General features: G+C 44.3%; 3 protein-coding genes across 3 annotated transcripts in view; 1 reads left to right on the top strand and 2 right to left on the bottom strand.

Annotated features, from left to right (window-relative positions):
- Positions 1-17,138, bottom strand: part of LOC126564214 (protein borderless) — a 116,567-nt gene that overhangs the window by 38,183 nt on the left and 61,246 nt on the right. The gene's annotated exons all lie outside the window — the stretch shown is intronic.
- On the top strand, positions 11,443-13,039 carry LOC126564710 (solute carrier family 17 member 9). The gene is made up of 4 exons (XM_050221803.1): positions 11,443-11,569; positions 11,637-12,417; positions 12,492-12,708; positions 12,772-13,039. The coding sequence occupies exons 1-4, from the start codon at positions 11,502-11,504 to the stop codon at positions 13,017-13,019; spliced, it is 1,314 nt and encodes a 437-aa protein (XP_050077760.1). The 5' UTR covers positions 11,443-11,501; the 3' UTR covers positions 13,020-13,039.
- LOC126564823 (uncharacterized) lies at positions 14,722-16,225 on the bottom strand. Its single transcript, XM_050221938.1, has 4 exons — positions 16,122-16,225; positions 15,436-15,951; positions 14,919-15,356; positions 14,722-14,850 (listed from the first exon to the last, which is right to left on the bottom strand). Exons 1-4 carry the CDS (start codon positions 16,218-16,220, stop codon positions 14,722-14,724), a joined length of 1,182 nt encoding a protein of 393 aa, XP_050077895.1. The 5' UTR covers positions 16,221-16,225.

Below are 17,138 nucleotides of genomic sequence, written 5' to 3'. Positions count from 1 at the left end.
GATTAACGATCTAGACCTTGAAAGGTAAAACTTCAACAACCGGCACTCTCAAGGCCCTCTCCCTATGCGGAGCTTGGGACCCCCCTCCTGCTTGGGTCTCATCCTGACTCGGAACAGGTCCCGGGCATACTCGGTTAGTTCTTAGATTGTGAATTGTATCTTTTTCTATGAACTATTTGAAAGATTTTCACTTCATTTCATATAGATTTCTTGAGTTTGCCCTTGAATACACAAGGTATCTTATATCTAATCTTAACAATATTTAAACTAATCTTAAACTATCCTTAACCTAAACGAAACACAGAACAAATAAAGGCAGCAATAAGGAAAATGGAAGATCGAAGGAAAGCATAGGAAAAGGATGCCATCCGGGATTTAAAATCAGGCAAGGATATATAAAAATCAAAATGATGGGACGCGGAGTTCAACACCGCAGTGCGACGTCCCAGCTACTCACAAACGCTCGTGGGACACGAACTAATATGGGACTCCATTTTTTGCGTAACTGGCGAATCATTGTATCAGCTCTTGTGATACTATGAAAATCTTGTGATACATTCTTTAGCAGCAAAGCTTTGCATCATCGCCTTTGCTTTCTTTTTCTATCAATAAAGAAAGAAAGAAAACTTTCTTTTCAAATTAAATTTTATTTACAGCAAAATTGGGTTTTCCCTTCGACCGTCGGGTGTAAACTTTAGCCTTGTGACACCAATATTAGAGCTTTTGAGCGATGTATGGCCACCATACTTTCTCACCCTCAACCTGAGACTTGAAAGAGTACAAAGAGTCCTCCTTATCATCTCGCTGGCAGGTAATCGAACTGGAAAGGCGATCACATGTCCAGGCTCGTCCTATTCGTTCTGGTTTCTTCTCTAAACCTATACGTTCTAACCCGTCCAACCCTTAACGAAACGACGTACGCAGTTTGGGTAATATGTGTACGAGTTTTTAACTGTGTGACTAATTTATTTGTTTATTGTTTATCTATCTCCGCTTTGCATTATCGTCTACTTGCTCGCTATACCTTATCCTGTGTCCTTGCCCAGTGGCGATTCAACTAAACTTAACTAAAATTCTAATATTTCTGATCGATATCTTACAATACACCGAATGTATTGTTTACTAACTCACGTCACCACATCCCTGTAAACGTCGCTGCCTTCTACACAAGATCCTTGCTCGAAGATAAAAAGCAAATTAAATGTTATTCATCTCATCCGCTCGGTTACGATTTTCCGCACAAACACCTACCTAAGCACCGGTGCGGAGATTTTTCATGCAGCTATTTAGCCACCGAGCCGCAACCTGCCTGCAGGACGTGCAGCAAAGAAAATTAAGCCATCACTAGGAGTTTTCCGGAGATGGCAAAACCGTTCTTTTCTTCTTTTTCATTATTTCTTTCTTCACTTTCCCTCACAACGCATTTCATTTCGCTCAGTTTAGCTCCTGCTTTGACTTTGACTTTGCTCCCTACTTGTGTGTATGAGTGTGTTTGAGTGCTTTTCTTTCCCTTTTTTGCTTTGGTGTTGCCCAGCTCATCTCTGCATCATTTCTCATTCGAGATTGCCACCACCAGTCCCGCTCTATCAGCCGCCCAGCAGGAGCGCCATTTGCTCTAGAGCAGCCATCCACACACTTTCCACGCTGTAATGGGTTTCCACTTTGCGGGTGGCGCGTGGATGTCCTCCTACGCCCGGCAGCAACGCAGCCGAGGAAAATGGAACTCCACCGAGACGACGATGATTATTATTATTATTACCAAGAGCGATAATCGCTTCCCGGAAGTGGAACTTTGTCAACCGAGGCACCATCCGAAACGCACGTGCGGGGTGGGCGAAACGGTCGCAAAGTGGCACTGGCCGGCTGGCTGTCCTTGTGCCAGTGTCCTTGCATCTTGGCCGGGTGCATCCCGCTGGGTGACACGAAAACTTTGCCCACCAAAGCACCACACGCAAAAGGAAAGCTCGCAATCGCTGGCAGCGCATCGAAGAAAGTAGTTAAGGCGCTGAAGTGATGGTGATTTGAATAAATACTGCATTAGCGTCAACCTACCGCGGTACGGGGCTCGTCGTAAGATAGCTCGGTGTTAGTTCACACAACCGAGAATCTGGCAGGGATTTTCGTTATCGTTTCGCGTCGTATTCGCACGATGCATCCCACTTGCAGAGTGGTAGCATTGAAGATGACGCTGGGAATTGACGGTCGCATCTAACTACAATCTGCTTACAAATAAGTCAATTACAGCATGGCAAGCGGATGGCAATGTGCTCAACTTTACAGCAGAAACAATGACACATATTAATTATTCAGTGTATCATGTGCATGCTGTCTGTTTTGAGGGAATCAAAACTGCATTAACAGTGATTGCAAAGGATAAATTAAGTATGGCTTGTTCACTGTAAATTGTGTAAAGCAATACCAGGAAAATTAATCTGTAAATGTTGTCCGTCTTCTTTTCAGTTGTATATAATAAAGCTTCCCGTGAAAACTAGACAATGAATTCAGGAATGGGTCAAATTGACATAATTGAAACCTTGAGTAGACTTTGCACTCCACGCTATCAATAAATGACAAATATTTCATATGACTTTTGGGGTGGAACACGAGAGAGAGAGAGAGAGAGAGAGAGAGAGAGAGAGAGAGAGAGAGAGAGAGAGAGATAGAGGCGCGCGTTACTTCACAGGGCACAACCGAAGTTCGGATTTCCATCCGGACCGTCCCCTGATGTTCCAAAGCAGAAAAAATTAACCTGATTACTCTTCGAAGTAGATCAGTTTTGTTGACAGTGGCGGATCAAGCCCTTTGGAAGGCCCAACCGTAATAGATAATGGAGTCCAAACCGTTGTACGAAGCTCATAACACTGCCAATCCGTTTCCAGGAAATTCGGTCTAGGGCTGAAGTCCTCCATCCATGGCTGCATCCGATCTACAACAAGTTTGACTCCGCTTGATCCAACCAACGGGCTCGCTGTGCTCCTGTATGCCTCGTGTCGAACGAGTCGCTGACGAGCACCCTCTTGGAGTGCATAAGTCCGGTATCATTCATTCCCAATCGCCGCGCCCTGCTCGCACACACCGCTAAAGGTTATCCTTAGCACCCGCCGCTCGAGAATGGCGAGTGCATTAGCATCCTCCGTTAGCATAGTCCAGGGTTCGTACCCTTAAAGGACTACCGGACGTATCAAATGCGGTATTTTGTACATTTCCTCTGTTATTTAAGTCTTCTGGATCGCAAGAGTTTTTGGAATCCGTAGTAGGCACAACAATGCGCCTTCGTATTTACTTCAGAAGTTACGCTCGTAGTTCGAGATCGTCGCCGTCAACTGATACTCTGCTTCCGAGTTGGGCTCTATCACAGTCAGAGCCTCCGGCAAGCAGGTATTTTGTCTTCGTCGCATCGATGCTCAATCCTGTTTTATTGGCCTCGCGTTTCAGTCGGGTGCACGCCTTGCACACCGCCGCAGATGTCCGTCCGATGATGTCGATGTCATCCGCGAAGTCAAGGAATTGGAGAGATCGGAGGAAAATCGTGTCCCGGATATCGAGGCATGACACCCTCCAGAGCGATGTTGAACAACAAACAGGAGAGTACGTCCCCTTGCCTCAGACTCCGGTGAGATTCGAACTGGTCAACTATACTGATCTGGCCTAATCGACGCACATCGCCGGGTTGCAAAGACCCTACCCTTCATTTCAATCTTGTGTTCCACGTATTCGATTTCCTCATGTCCTCCTTTCATGCTTGTGTCAAAGGGTTATTTAAAGAATATTTTGCTCAACCATTAGGCAAACAAATTTGAAATAACCAATATGAAAGACCTAAAGTCTTGATTCCAGAGTTAGGTATTTAAACAACAGCATTTAAAGCAATTTCAACCTCTTTGAAGCGGCATATCCAACAACGCAACTTCTCCAACCCTGGTATTCAAGTAAATCTAAAACTATTGAATTCAAACAATGAATTAAGAGGAAAAAACTTCCACTCTGCTACGATATAACCCCATTAACCTGATTCCTTCAAAAAAGAAAGATCATATCGAGTAATGAAGTGTATAAAACAAAAGCATTTCAAGCCATCCTTTAACTCTATTAACCAAAACCCCCTCTTAGCTCCACGCTGTGTTTGTACGTCCCATAAAACGCGCATAATTACACTCCAAAAATCCATCTCAATGAACCATGCTCCCATAAAGCATATAATGATTAAATTACAAAAAGAAAAGCTCCGAAATTTACGCAACATTGTGCATTCCAAACACCACTTAACCTATGAAAACAATAATGCACAATTTATCACACATGCGTAAAATCAAACGGTACAATTTTACCTTCCCTCCATAAAACGGTACCGCGTGCATTCATCATTTTCCGTGCCATTTCAATTAAGATTGCTGTCAGATAATGGGGCCTTAAAAATGGACCCGCCTCCCCCAAAAAGATGTGTCAATGCGCTTGTTCCCTTAATCAATACATTTGGAGCGGTGTTTTATGGGGACATAAACTCGCACAAAAAAAGAAAAGCCCCACACACATTTATCGTAACCGTAAGTGTTTAACCACTAACATAATTTCTTCCCATTTTTACTCGTTACTTTGCGCCATGTGGGCCATGTGGGCTTTTCCCGTCTCTTCCCAAAAAGGCGAACCGAGGTGACAGTTTACGTTACGGAAAATGCGCGCCTGACTGCAGATAAACGGCTGTCCCTTTTGTTTGTTGCGAAGCCGGGGTGCTCTGTGGTCAGCTTCACCGTTTTCCCTGCCCGGCGGTTTACCGTTCACACCCCAGCGCAAATCATTCATGTGTTTGTGTGTGTTTGCAGGGTGCCCATAAATTACCCGTTTGCTATTCATAGGAAAACAAAGCACTCGCTTCGTTGCAGGTCACGTAAAGGCGACACGTTGGGAATGTGCCATTCCCGGGCGCGAGAGAGTATCACTCCCCCCGTGTAAACCGGTGGCCCAGCCAAGGTAAGGCGAGAAAAGCGAAAAAGGGTTTTCGCCACAGTGCACTAGCCACCGGAAATAAGTCACATGCGAGACGCGCCCGTGCCGGTAAAGTTCGGTTCGGTACTGCTTCCGCGTCCGAAGTTTGCTCACTTTGCAGAAGTGGGTTTTTGTGATAACAGGATCCCTGGCTTCGGGGGTTGGGAAACACAAAAAGGAGCTGCAAATGCAAGGATGCACATTTAAATGTTTTCCAGTACAAATCACTTTTCAACCTATTTCGGTGGTCGTATGGTTGGTGTTATCGGTGTGTACCAAACTTGTTAATTAGGTGCAGGTTGTGGTCAAAGTTAACTCGTGCCCATGTTTGCCAATGGTGTAAAGTTCAAACATAATTATGACATTCATGTTTTGCTAATTAAGATACAATTGTACCGCTTTACGGGAAGCTTCATTGAAATAAGCTTGGATTAAAATTGAATTTATTAGGTTTTTTGAATAAAAAAAAACTGTAAATGTAATGGTGCTCCTAATAATTATTTAAATGCTAATGTTTCCCATACTGTTTTTTTTCAAATCTCAAAAATCGTAAAATTTATTCATTTCGATTCCAAAAGCATTCTCATCGTTACCGTCTAAATAGCAAATATTTTTTTACAAAAAAAAAAACACTCAAGCATGAGTTTATGAGCAGCACAAATGCAAACTGCAAAAAGAGCCGTTGGCGCATAAATTATCCGCGATCCGCGTGCCTCTGAAAAGGAACGGAACCATATTCTCTCTCTCCATCTCTTTATTTATGAATCATGCATCCATGTAGCGGGAGGGCGGGGAAAGCGGTGATGATAACGGGTGATGATGATGATGATGATGCATGGACCTGGAGGGCAGAAAATGGGAAAACTTTTGACTTTTCAAATTAATTAATTTGTTGACTTCACGGCGTTATGCAGGTGGCAAATTCCGTGAAAAACGGTACCACCTCCGCGTGTTTTAGAGGTGTTTTTGTGCGACACCATAAACTAAATGGAAATAAAAGCGTGCAGCAGCAGCCGCATCTGAACCACAAAAAAAAAAGGATTCACACAGGAATGGATGCTCCCCAGTACACGCTTTTGCTAATGCTGCTGCCCGAGCGCTGGGTGGGACGCTTTTTTATTGTTTTGCTTTGTTTGCTGTGATCAATATGGTGGTTGGTTGTGATAGGATTTGAAGGCGTTTTTTCTTCGTTCAAATATTCGTTAACTTATGGGTACTTTGCAGACGAAAAAAAAAACATTAAGAGCTTTGGCGCACATTGGTAGGCAATAGTGCTTTACTACCGATAAAAGCTTCGATGCGGATGTGGTAGAATATTAAGCTGAAAATATGATTATGGTTTTTCCTATTTATTTTGTGTAGTTGGTATAATCGCGTTAGCGCGATGTGTGAGTTTAAAAAGGTTGTTGGCTGTTCGTAACAAAGCTGGCTATTTAGCTATGAGTAATATCGTTATTGCTGTTGTTCATTCATAAAACTGTTTGCCTCTCGGACAATACAAGCATAAACTTAATCTATCTTTAAACCTAAAAACTATAGTAAACTGAAGCAGTAGCAATAAGTGATCCAGGATCGAAGAAAAGAGCAAAGAATTAGAATAAGAGGAACATTAAGAATTAAAAGAGCAAGAAATTATAGAATGGAAAAAGAAAGCCAAAATAAAAATGGTGAGAAAATGTATTGAAATGTCGGAAACAAACTAGCAGTAGATCGTTTGAGTCAAATATTGTGCGGCGTACAGGAATCGTTAAAGGTGGACGAAGACGAAGGGATCGTGATGGGACATAGAAAGGAGGGATGGCGCGTCGGACAAACCAAGAATCAATCCTACGATAACTATAGCTTGAACCTGGCAACGTCTCGATTCCAATGGGAAACTCCAGGAAAGTTCCAAAATATGACACCGAGTTTAGTAGGGTGGTAGTTCATCCAGGGAACGACCAAGAATACGCCTAATCACAATGCGAGTACGAGGGCTGACAATAAAGTAAGGTCTCCAACGCTGCAACTTCGCCGGATCACGCGCTAGGCGAAATCTGGCAACACCGCCGTGTTCCTTGGTTCCCCCACTACCACTTTGCTGCTGGGTGAGGCTTCCCCGACCGCTCAGTCTTGGCTGAGCAGCTGTCAACGATGGAGGTACCCCTCGCGTCAACGTCCAAGTGCGAATTGCGTTCTGTAATACGTTTTTTGAGTGCGAAAAAGGTGCCACCTATTGAAATCCATCGTCAACTAGTTGAAGTTTACGGGGAAAAGTGTATGGACATTAAAAAACGTGCGTACGTGGAGCCGCGAGTTCAATTCCGGGCGCACTAATGTTCACGACGAGGAGAGAAGTGGCCGACCGTCGGTCTCGGATGCGATTGTTCAAGCAGTGGAGGCAGAAATGCTCAAAAACCGCCGTGCGACAGTTAGGGACTTGCAAGAGAAGCTTGGAGGAGTGTGTAGCAGCGAAACAATCCGTCATATCATTGTGAACAACTTGCACTATCACAAAGTTTCTGCCCGATGGGTGCCGAAACAGCTGACGCGGAGGTTCAGAAAGAGGTCAACAACTGACTGCGCGAGGCGGACGGAGAGTGGTATTCTGCCGGCATAGACAAGTTCATCGTGCGGATGCGCAAGGTGTTGGAAAAAAAATGGCGATTATGTAGAAAAGTAGCCAAGACCTTGGCCTTTCCAACGGTGTATCGCTTTGTGTGAATAAATGTCATTTTCTATGAAAAAAAAAATGGAGACCTTACTTTATTGTCAGCCCTCGTAAAACGATTTTGCACCCTCTCAGCTCTGAGCGATCGAGGTAGGACCTGAAGGACTCCATACAACACTCGCATATTCAAGTATCGGTTGGACAAGGACCCAATACAGCGTTCTAAAGCACTGAGAGTCGGAGAACTTCGAGAATAGTTTTGTGGTAACTCCAAGTGATAAGTTAAAGTTCAAAGAGTACTTCATTCAGTCGGTTTTATCTTGTATTAGACTTCATTTTTTAAAGGACTCTTGACTTCCAAGCGATTTCGTTGTCGACGGAGCTTTGTCATTTGCACTTTATCCATCAAAAAAGCTCATAGTTGAAGAGGCGCTTGTTCTTCCAAATCACCGAGAAATGTCTCTCCTCGTTTTGAGCGTGTGATCAACGAAAAACGGGCCTCGAAATCGAAAGGATCAAAGTCGACCTCAAATACACCTAGTAGTGTAAGTGACCTCGCCGATATACGCTCTGTATGTATTGGGTCTTGTTGTTCGCTGGCTTCAAATTAAATCCTATTTTTTTAGGGGTGAATTTACACTTGCTAAAGAATGCTATAAAATGCTTGAAAACCTTCCTATTTATAAAGCATTATTCTGCCATTCCCGAAATTGCGCACTTTCGTACGACATTTTCCAGCGAAAATCCCCATAAAATGAAACACGTTCAGGCAGTAAACTTTAAAACTTTTTCCCTTGCCGGCAAACGTGCCTACACGACATAATTCAACCCCTTTCGGGTAATCTCTGTTTCATTTGTGAACAAATTTCTGCGCCTAATAAATCATCCACCGGTACGGAGCGTTCCCACCACCAAGTGTACCATTCGTTTCAATAAAAAAAAGACCTCCATCAACCTCACCACTGTACCTCGATCTCCAGCGTCCGAAGGGGTCCTCTCGTTCTCCTATGGGTACCCGTAATCAACAAAAGCATTCGTCCTCACAAAACTCGTCCGTTCGCCGGTCTCCGTCCGGTCTAATCCCAAACGCAGGAACAACGCTGACCAGGAAGCCACGTACGGAGGTTTTCACTTTTTCAACGTTTGTCTGTTTGGTGCGAGGATGTCACATTCCGGCGGTGGGTTGGGCTCCCCGGTGAAGAGGTCCCAAAAGTAAGTGCAAAGCATTGCTCGCTGCAAGCCCGGGTAATCATAAATTATCATGCAACAACACCTTTCCCGGACAAATGGAATTTGTAGCAAATTAATGGGAGGCGGCACCCGGTGCTCGATCCTGCCATGCTAGCGCCACGGTGAAGGATAGTAAGAAAGGGTACCGGGGGGAAGAGTTTTATTTCTGTGCTTTTACTTTTCAAACTAAAAGTCGTTCCACAAAGTCGGTGTCCACTTTGACGGGGGTTGAACCGCTTGGAACATGCGCTGCTGCCCTAACCGCTGACCAGTAAATAAGTGTCAATGCGTTCGCCAACTCCAAGCTGTCCTGTTTGTCCTCAATTGTGTGCACTCGATGGTTTGTGTTATGCTGTCAGTCCCATACCGGAAAGCCCGTTTCCCGTGGTGGTGGCCCACAAAAGCCGGACGCCAGGAAACCCAAGGACACGCACGTTTATACCGGAACCTACGCTTCCGCTGCTCGGTTCACTGTGAATGGGCTAAAGTTTATCTATTCGAATTCTGCCCCCGCCTGAATGTATGCTATCGCTCTCGCTTCATCCCTTTCGGTGGTATTGCCGATTGCCCCTTTGCCCAGGGCGGGCAAAGGCAACCACTATCAGTGCTGACGGGCTGCCCTGACAAACGATCCGTTCATAAATCAACCCCCGGTGGTTCGAGCCCCGGTGGCACACACACACACACACATACACAAGCACAGTGGCATGCGAGGGAACCATCAACAAATATGTTATGAACTCGTATGCACGCCCGGTATGGGTTCGGTGCGTTTTGTGCACGTGAGAGTGCTGCATCATGATGCATTTCCATCAATTCCGAATGTGACACCTACACTGCGCGTGGGTGGTGCACTTGCCGCCTTGCCGGCTTTCGGGAAAGTAGTGGCGAACAGTGCATTGTTCGAGGCTTGGGTCGTTTTAAGGATTGCATCCGCTAGTATCCCGGATAGTGGCGATAAATACGTTTTTCGTTCGTGTTCGCACAATGAATTGCGACTGACATCTGCAGCCATGCGTTAACGCAAATAAACCACTGTACTAGCGGTCAGTTAATTTCTTTTATTTTTCGCCTGTTTTCCCCTGCCAAAGGCGATACCTGCACAGGGAAATGAGATTGAATAATTGTAATTACTGTACACATTGAATCAAATGGCAGGAATTGAGATGCTTCCTTTGGCGATTTTCTGCAGGAACAAACAAACATAAATTATCTTTTGAAATCGAATTGCCCAGAACATTGGGCTGCATGTAATCTTTTTCTTTTTTTATCTAATATTCCACAATTTAATTTTCATCTGTGCAGAGCTTTTTTTGTTTTAAAATGTGAATGTTCTTTATGGGATGGTGTGTTAATTTATATTTTTCATCTGTTCTGTCCCTTTGACGCAATCATCGCTGGTTCCTCTCATGTAGACAGCTATCTAATCCGCCAAGAAATACTCGATCGCCGTCTCCTCAGATAGTTTTGGCCCACAATCTCATCAAATGACCTTTCTGATTAATTTTCTTGTTCCTGAACCAGATAGCCTGTCTTGTTCACTAGGAAACGATCTGGTTGGGATTCAATACACTGTGCTGGCTTCAAAAAACATTCAAAACTGTTGTTTGAAATTCAGATAGTCGTTCCAATAATTTGATTGCCTTTGTTATGGATAGGATTTCCAGAGATTGTTGCTATGTAGATGATCCGGTGAGAAATGAGACTGGAATGGCTTTCAAATCCCATTTGGAGCGTTCCCCCGTAACGAGAACTAGTATTAGCAAGTCTAGCAAGTCATACAACGACCGACATGACCTATTAGGTCGTTAAGTCACGAAGAAGAAAAAAGAAATACTGTCCGAGAATTCATACGCAATATTTATAAAAGTATTCAGAAAAATTAAAAAAATATTATGGTTCAAGACATTAATCAATCGCTCGCAAAACTCTGTCTATAATTGTTGGTTACTACGTGTTGGTCAGTTGTTGTTGAGAATTTTGCATATTTTATGAATAAAACACTAAATGATATGAGGTCGGCTGTTCTTTTTTCCTTGCACTGTGTAATACCATACCTCTTATGGAAAATAATTCTCATTATTTTGCTTGCTGTACCTATATTAAGAATACGAAAAATTGAATCAATAATATCTTTACAAAAGACAAAGTTCAGTCATTACTTCCTATCGCTCAATAATTGATTTAGACGTATCATCACGAATAACTGCCATTTCAAAAGTTGTGTTCATTTTCGTTTGTGAATCTTATTAGTTTAACCGATAACGCGCTAGGTGGCGGTAGCAAAGCAACCCGTTCCGCTGTCACAGGTTGTTTATTTACATCGATCTTCCCCACCAGTCAGTTTCACCAATCCGCCAATAGAAAAGTTGTAAAAACGAAAACAGTACATTTTCATTTTCGGATCTTCCGAGGCATCACGTAAAACTGCACCTGCATAGACATCACCATCTAGCCAGCAACATGCCTGTACCGTGTCGATTTCTACTAAACTAGAGCTACTCGGTAGCTGCTCGGGTATTTTGCTGACCCGTTTGTGCCTTGTCGCGGTACCAGCGAGCTTGGGGCAAGTAAGTGCACCACCACGTCAGCGCGGGAGATACCCCGCGAGATACTGCGGCAAAGAGGACGGCACTAAATGATGGAAGAAAAGCTAAAATATTCGTTTCTGCGCGATCTTAACGATGGGCAAAGTATATGGACTAGGTAAAGTGTGCGCCAACCGTCATAGGACGACTGTGTGTAATATAAGTTCCCCATTTCTATGTTGTAGAAATGAAAAACGTACCTGGTTCCTAACGCTGCTGACCGGCACCTGCATGCTGTACTCGACCCGCACCACAATGCCACTGCTCGTACCGGCCGTCGCAGCCGAACGCAAATGGAGCAAAACCGATTCCGGCACGGTGCTCAGCTCGTTCTTCTGGGGCTACACACTGACACAGGTGCTCGGTGGCTATCTGAGCGACAAGTTCGGTGGCCAGAAGGTGATCCTGCTGGCTGCGATCGGCTGGTCGCTGATTACCTTCTGGATGCCAAACATCATTACCTCGTCGACACTGTTCGCGTCCTACTCGATCCCGTTTATCGTTACCGTTAGGATAATTAACGGCGCCTGTCAGGGTGTACACTTTCCAAGCATGATAAGCATCACTAGTCAGAATCTGAGCTCGTGCGAACGGGCCAGCTTCTTCAGCATACTCACGTCCGGGTCAGCGCTCGGGACGCTGCTAACCGGCATTGTCGGTTCGTTTCTGCTCGACTACTTCGGTTGGCCGACCGCATTCCGGGTGATCGGTTTCCTAGGTCTCTCCTGGACGCTCTTCCTGCGCTACTACACGATGGCGTCGGATCGTAGTCGGATCATTAACATTTCCCTGCCGAGCCGGATGTATACGAAGCTTGGGACGCCCGAAACGGTCCCCTGGCTGCGGTTGTTCGAGCGCAGCAGCTTTTGGGCCTGTGTGTTAGCACACGCGTGTGAGATGAATTGTTTCTTTGTGCTGCTGTCGTGGCTACCGACGTACTTTCACGAAAATTTCCCACACGCCAAGGTAGGTGCCACCATTCGGTGAGAGAATTTTAGAATTTCTTTTAAGCTTTTCTTCGTGCTTTTTTCTCTTCACAGGGCTGGGTAGTAAATATGATTCCTTGGCTAGCACTTCCACCGGTCACCTTCATCGGTAAGCAACTGACCGAGCATCTGCTTGCCAAACAGTGGACACTGACGCGCATCCGCAAGCTGGTACAAAGCTTATGCTTTCTCGGTCAAAACTGTGCCCTGTTCATGATGTGTCGAACGCAGGACTTTAACATGGCACTTACCTGCATGTCAATTATCATCGGTAAGTTAAGCGGCATATTCGCGCTCACATCAGCATCAATCACTCAAGAAACAATTGCTTTAGGTCTGTCCGGGCTGCACAACAATGCGGTTACGGTAAACCCGCAGGATCTTGCCCCGAGCCATTCGGGCAGCGTGTTCGGGCTGATGAACACGGTCGGTGCGATACCGGGCTTTCTTGGCGTTTACCTTGCCGGGCATATACTCGAACTGACGCAATCGTGGTCGGCCGTGTTCAGCACGGCGGCCGCCATCAACACCTTCGGGTGGCTCATCTTTACCGTGTTTGGTTCCGCTGAAACGATTGTTTAGAGCGTTTTGATTTTTTTCAATTCCTCACCTCGGCCGGGTGACGAAAACGGAAGCCAAAAAACCAAATCTAGATTAAACCCCACTCTTTCTTCTCGCTGATGATAGGGAAGATAGGTGTACAAAGACAAACAAACTCTTGCTACTAATTCTCCCCTTCTTACTCTTTTTAACACCTCCATCTCCACGGACCCCCAGCTCACACTCTCTTCTTCCCTCCTTTAGCCTAATGAATGTCTAATAATTCTGTCGAACCCAATGATATGTATTTGGACCTGGCGGCTAATGGGAGAATATGCGGTAGATTAAATTGAATGGGACAAAGCCAAAGCAGTTACTTGTGACACTGGAAGCTTGGCCGGTTTTAGGTCGAATCGAATCGATTTTTCCCTGTAACAACCAACCCATTCCTTACCACGTGAAGAAGGTAGCTAACGACGACGAGCACTGTTAGATATTGTCAACAAAAAACAAGAAATATATATACATATAGAACAAAAATAAAACAAATCATTGATGTACCGAAACTTGCCTGTTAAGTTCCTACTTGCAGTGAGAGGGAGCGATTGTATTTATTATCCAGAAATTGCGCATAAATACGCGTCTTCTACGCGTAGCATCGTAGCAGTGATACGCTTCGTTTATGTAATAAAATCAACCCAAGGTTTGATTTCTCTTCCGGATCGATTTAAATAACATCTATCTTTTCGATACCATTGTTCAAACATAATTTTTCATTAGCTTCAAAATATGCCTGTTTCAACGATTATTTCATCAATGCACCTGAATTTCTTTCCAGCCAGCATTATTTCTAGGTTTGCGAACAGCGGCCACTTTTAAACTCGCAACATCCTGTCCAAGTTCAAAAGTTTGGCGTCGCCCAACTTTTCAAGCGTGTATCCCCTACATGCTGAAGGTTCAACTGGTTCATATCAGGTTGTGGCTTTGTAACGACAGATTCAAATGCCGGATAAAGTTGTGCGTGGAAGTTGAAAGTCTATTACATAAACATAGTGTATCATTTTTGCGATACCACGCTGTTTTTGGCGATTTATGTACGCCTTTTTGTAGCACGTTTCCCCCTTTTCTTTTGGCCGGTATTTTGACGTTCGACAACCAAAAAATGGAGCCGCACAATACACGAGAGCTTATCTCAAAATAATTAAATTTTGTTACCTTCCAGGAGATCAGGAATATTTTGCATACTTATTTCTACGAAATTATTACTCGTACATACGTTTGTTTTGAGTCCTGTTGTGCTAATGCTTGGACCCGCGGGAGCTACACCTTATGTCATGGACTTGTAACGACTATTGATTTGAGCAGCAGATGGAAATGGTACGGTGGACATACCTTATATCGAGGTATGTATGCCTTATACAGAATAGATGAGATAAGCGAAGAGCCCTAACCCCCGTTCACAAGTCTTGCGTACAATCTTTTGCTTCAGAACCATTACGCCTCTGAATAATAATCACATCGAAAGCAACACTAATGGGAAATTACAGTAAAGCACACGCCACGTAAAGACTATTTAAAATAAACCTACCAATTATGGTTAGCATGGGTATACAAATGTACAACGTTGTATCGATAGTGATCAATGGGTAGCTTAGAAACAGGTGCAATTCCTTACGCTCGTTCCGGGCTAACGGAACACTAATCCTACACATCCAATCCAACCTGTTGCTGGAGGTTTCTGTGTCTATATGAGACCCTCAACCGGTGGTAACACTTCGTACATGGCATACTTCCACGTCCAGCGACGAGCGAGAGCTTCAAACTTTGGTCTATCATTCTCATACATACGGCCCAGCTCGGGTTCCATACAAATCTGTGTAAGCATGTGAAGAGGGAAAACAATTAATTAAAATCCCTTATAATGATAATTTGCTACCCTACCTGTGTGAAAGGATCCGTCAGTAAACTCTGCACCGAAAGCAGTAACTTGGAGATGGTAAGTGCCAACGACCAGTTGTGCTGTATGATGTCAATTCCAACATCACCATGCCGTGACACATTCGGGTGTACGATTTTCGTTAGAAATCGAACCTGTGGCGGTAGCATCGGATACGAGCAGGGTATAACGATGTAGAGGAAAAATTTTCCACCCTCGTACGGGCTGCCGGCCGGCCCCAATATCGATGCCTGCCAATGAAACAGCTGATTGTCCAGTGCTACCGCATCGATACCTTCCGTCGCATCAAGATCCAGCGATCGAATGTCATTGCGGAGCCGGTTCGCTCGGATGTGATTTACCCGTCCGCGCATCGGCGCCTTATGTGCCATCTGTATTAAACAGGTGCGGCAGAAGCATGAGTTCATCAGTGCACCGTACATCTGTGGTGAGTTGAAATGAAAAGATTGTTTGTTAATTTTCGCTTTTAAAGCGCCTTTCTTCCACCAATGTTACACTTACATGCAGCCAGTTCGGAATGGTTGAAATCTGCTGAAATAATGGCCACCGTTCTTTAGTGTACTTTTTCCACATCTGCTGCGGGATGTGTACCTCCAGTATCCGTTTCCACTGCTTGCACACCTCGCTCGCGTTCCACAGGGACAGATCGTCAAGGTAGGAAAATATCGACAGCAGCACCTCCACCGGCAGTGCACAGATCTGTCTTTCCGATTCGTCAGTTTCGCGGGGCTGTGAAAGCATCTCCAGATATTGATTTACGTTCCGCGGTGCCGATGGACGCGGCCTATCTAAATGATCGTAATCATCTGGATCACCATCGGAACGGTCTTTCGCTTCGGAACCATTTTCCGGCGGTTCATCGTTGCCGGAATCTTCATCGTCGGACACTTCCGTCACCAGTCCTTCGGCTTCGTCTTGTGGATGGTTGGGAAAGATGAACGAATGGCACGTACCACACAGTGGTTCTTCGTAGTTCGGTCCGTAGTATCCATTGCAGATCCAACAGGTCGATGAGTTCTGCCAATTAAGTACAAACAATGAGCGTGATTACGCAAACGCAACCAGCACAGATTCGAAGATGGTTGCCAAACTGCCTTCCCGAAAGAAAGCTTTCTAACGTTCGCGCGGCTGACAACACACAAGCAAGGAGATGTTACAGCCACACAAACAAAAATCATACAACTTACGGAAAATTCGAATGTTTTGCAAAACTCCTCATACTCCACATCGTAGTACAGCTCTTCCTCGTACTTGGAGGTGAACTTTTTGCTGCATCCAGCAGCCATCACAATGACCACCTTGTTGGGTGAGCAAAACTAGGTCGATTTTAAATGCTGCACTGCTTGTTTAACTCCCTTTTACCACAATAAACGAGGAAAATAGTGTTCTTCGATCCGAGCCAGAGCGTACAAAGTGATTGGATGTGAAAATGTATGTAAACAATGCCAATTGAGCTAACCTGGTGTGTTGACGCTTGTGTAGTTCGAGATTATTCTACTAGAGTGCGCTAAGTGCTGTCAACGATTGAGAAGTGGTGATGTCGATATAAAATTTGGATTTTTTTAAAACAAATTTGAATAACTGTGATATTTTTCAATACAATCAATTCAGTACAACATGCACTGAAATACTAGATCATTAAAACATTAATGGATTAAAATTATTAAGAGTTTAATTCAACAAACGTAGTTCTAAATTTCCAGCATTCCGAATCGTCTCTACATGTAACAGTTTCTAACGGTCATTTTCAAATTCGATCTTTCCAAACGCATGGTTCAACTCAAATAATTACACAAAAACAACTGTTTTAATTGTTTAGTATTTTGATTTTATTACCTTTAGAAACGAACCTAGCAAGCAATTAACAAATATCGTACATCTCTTAATTCGTCCAATTTTCGGATCGGCTCAACTAACTTGGTTTTGTCACAAAACGAACGATTTCGAAGTCTACTCAACCGTTGACGGAGAAGAAGCAAGCTCTTGGAGCCTACCAGGTATTACATGCTAGGAAAGAAACTAACGCCAGACACATGACGGGCGCTCTTGGACGTACGCTGCCAAGAGAACACATGAACACGGCATTTCCCTCTTCGTTTCTCCTTTTCGTTTTTAGTAAACGATATCGACTACACTGATCGTTTTAGGTGCGTTCGTTCCTTTCACGATTTGGTATTGGTAACTAAGTGGTGACATTTCACTAA

The sequence above is a fragment of the Anopheles maculipalpis genome, chromosome 3RL, assembly GCF_943734695.1.
Source record: "Anopheles maculipalpis chromosome 3RL, idAnoMacuDA_375_x, whole genome shotgun sequence".
NCBI classification, from domain to species: domain Eukaryota; kingdom Metazoa; phylum Arthropoda; class Insecta; order Diptera; family Culicidae; genus Anopheles; species Anopheles maculipalpis.
This window is presented reverse-complemented; position numbering and strand designations above follow the sequence as displayed.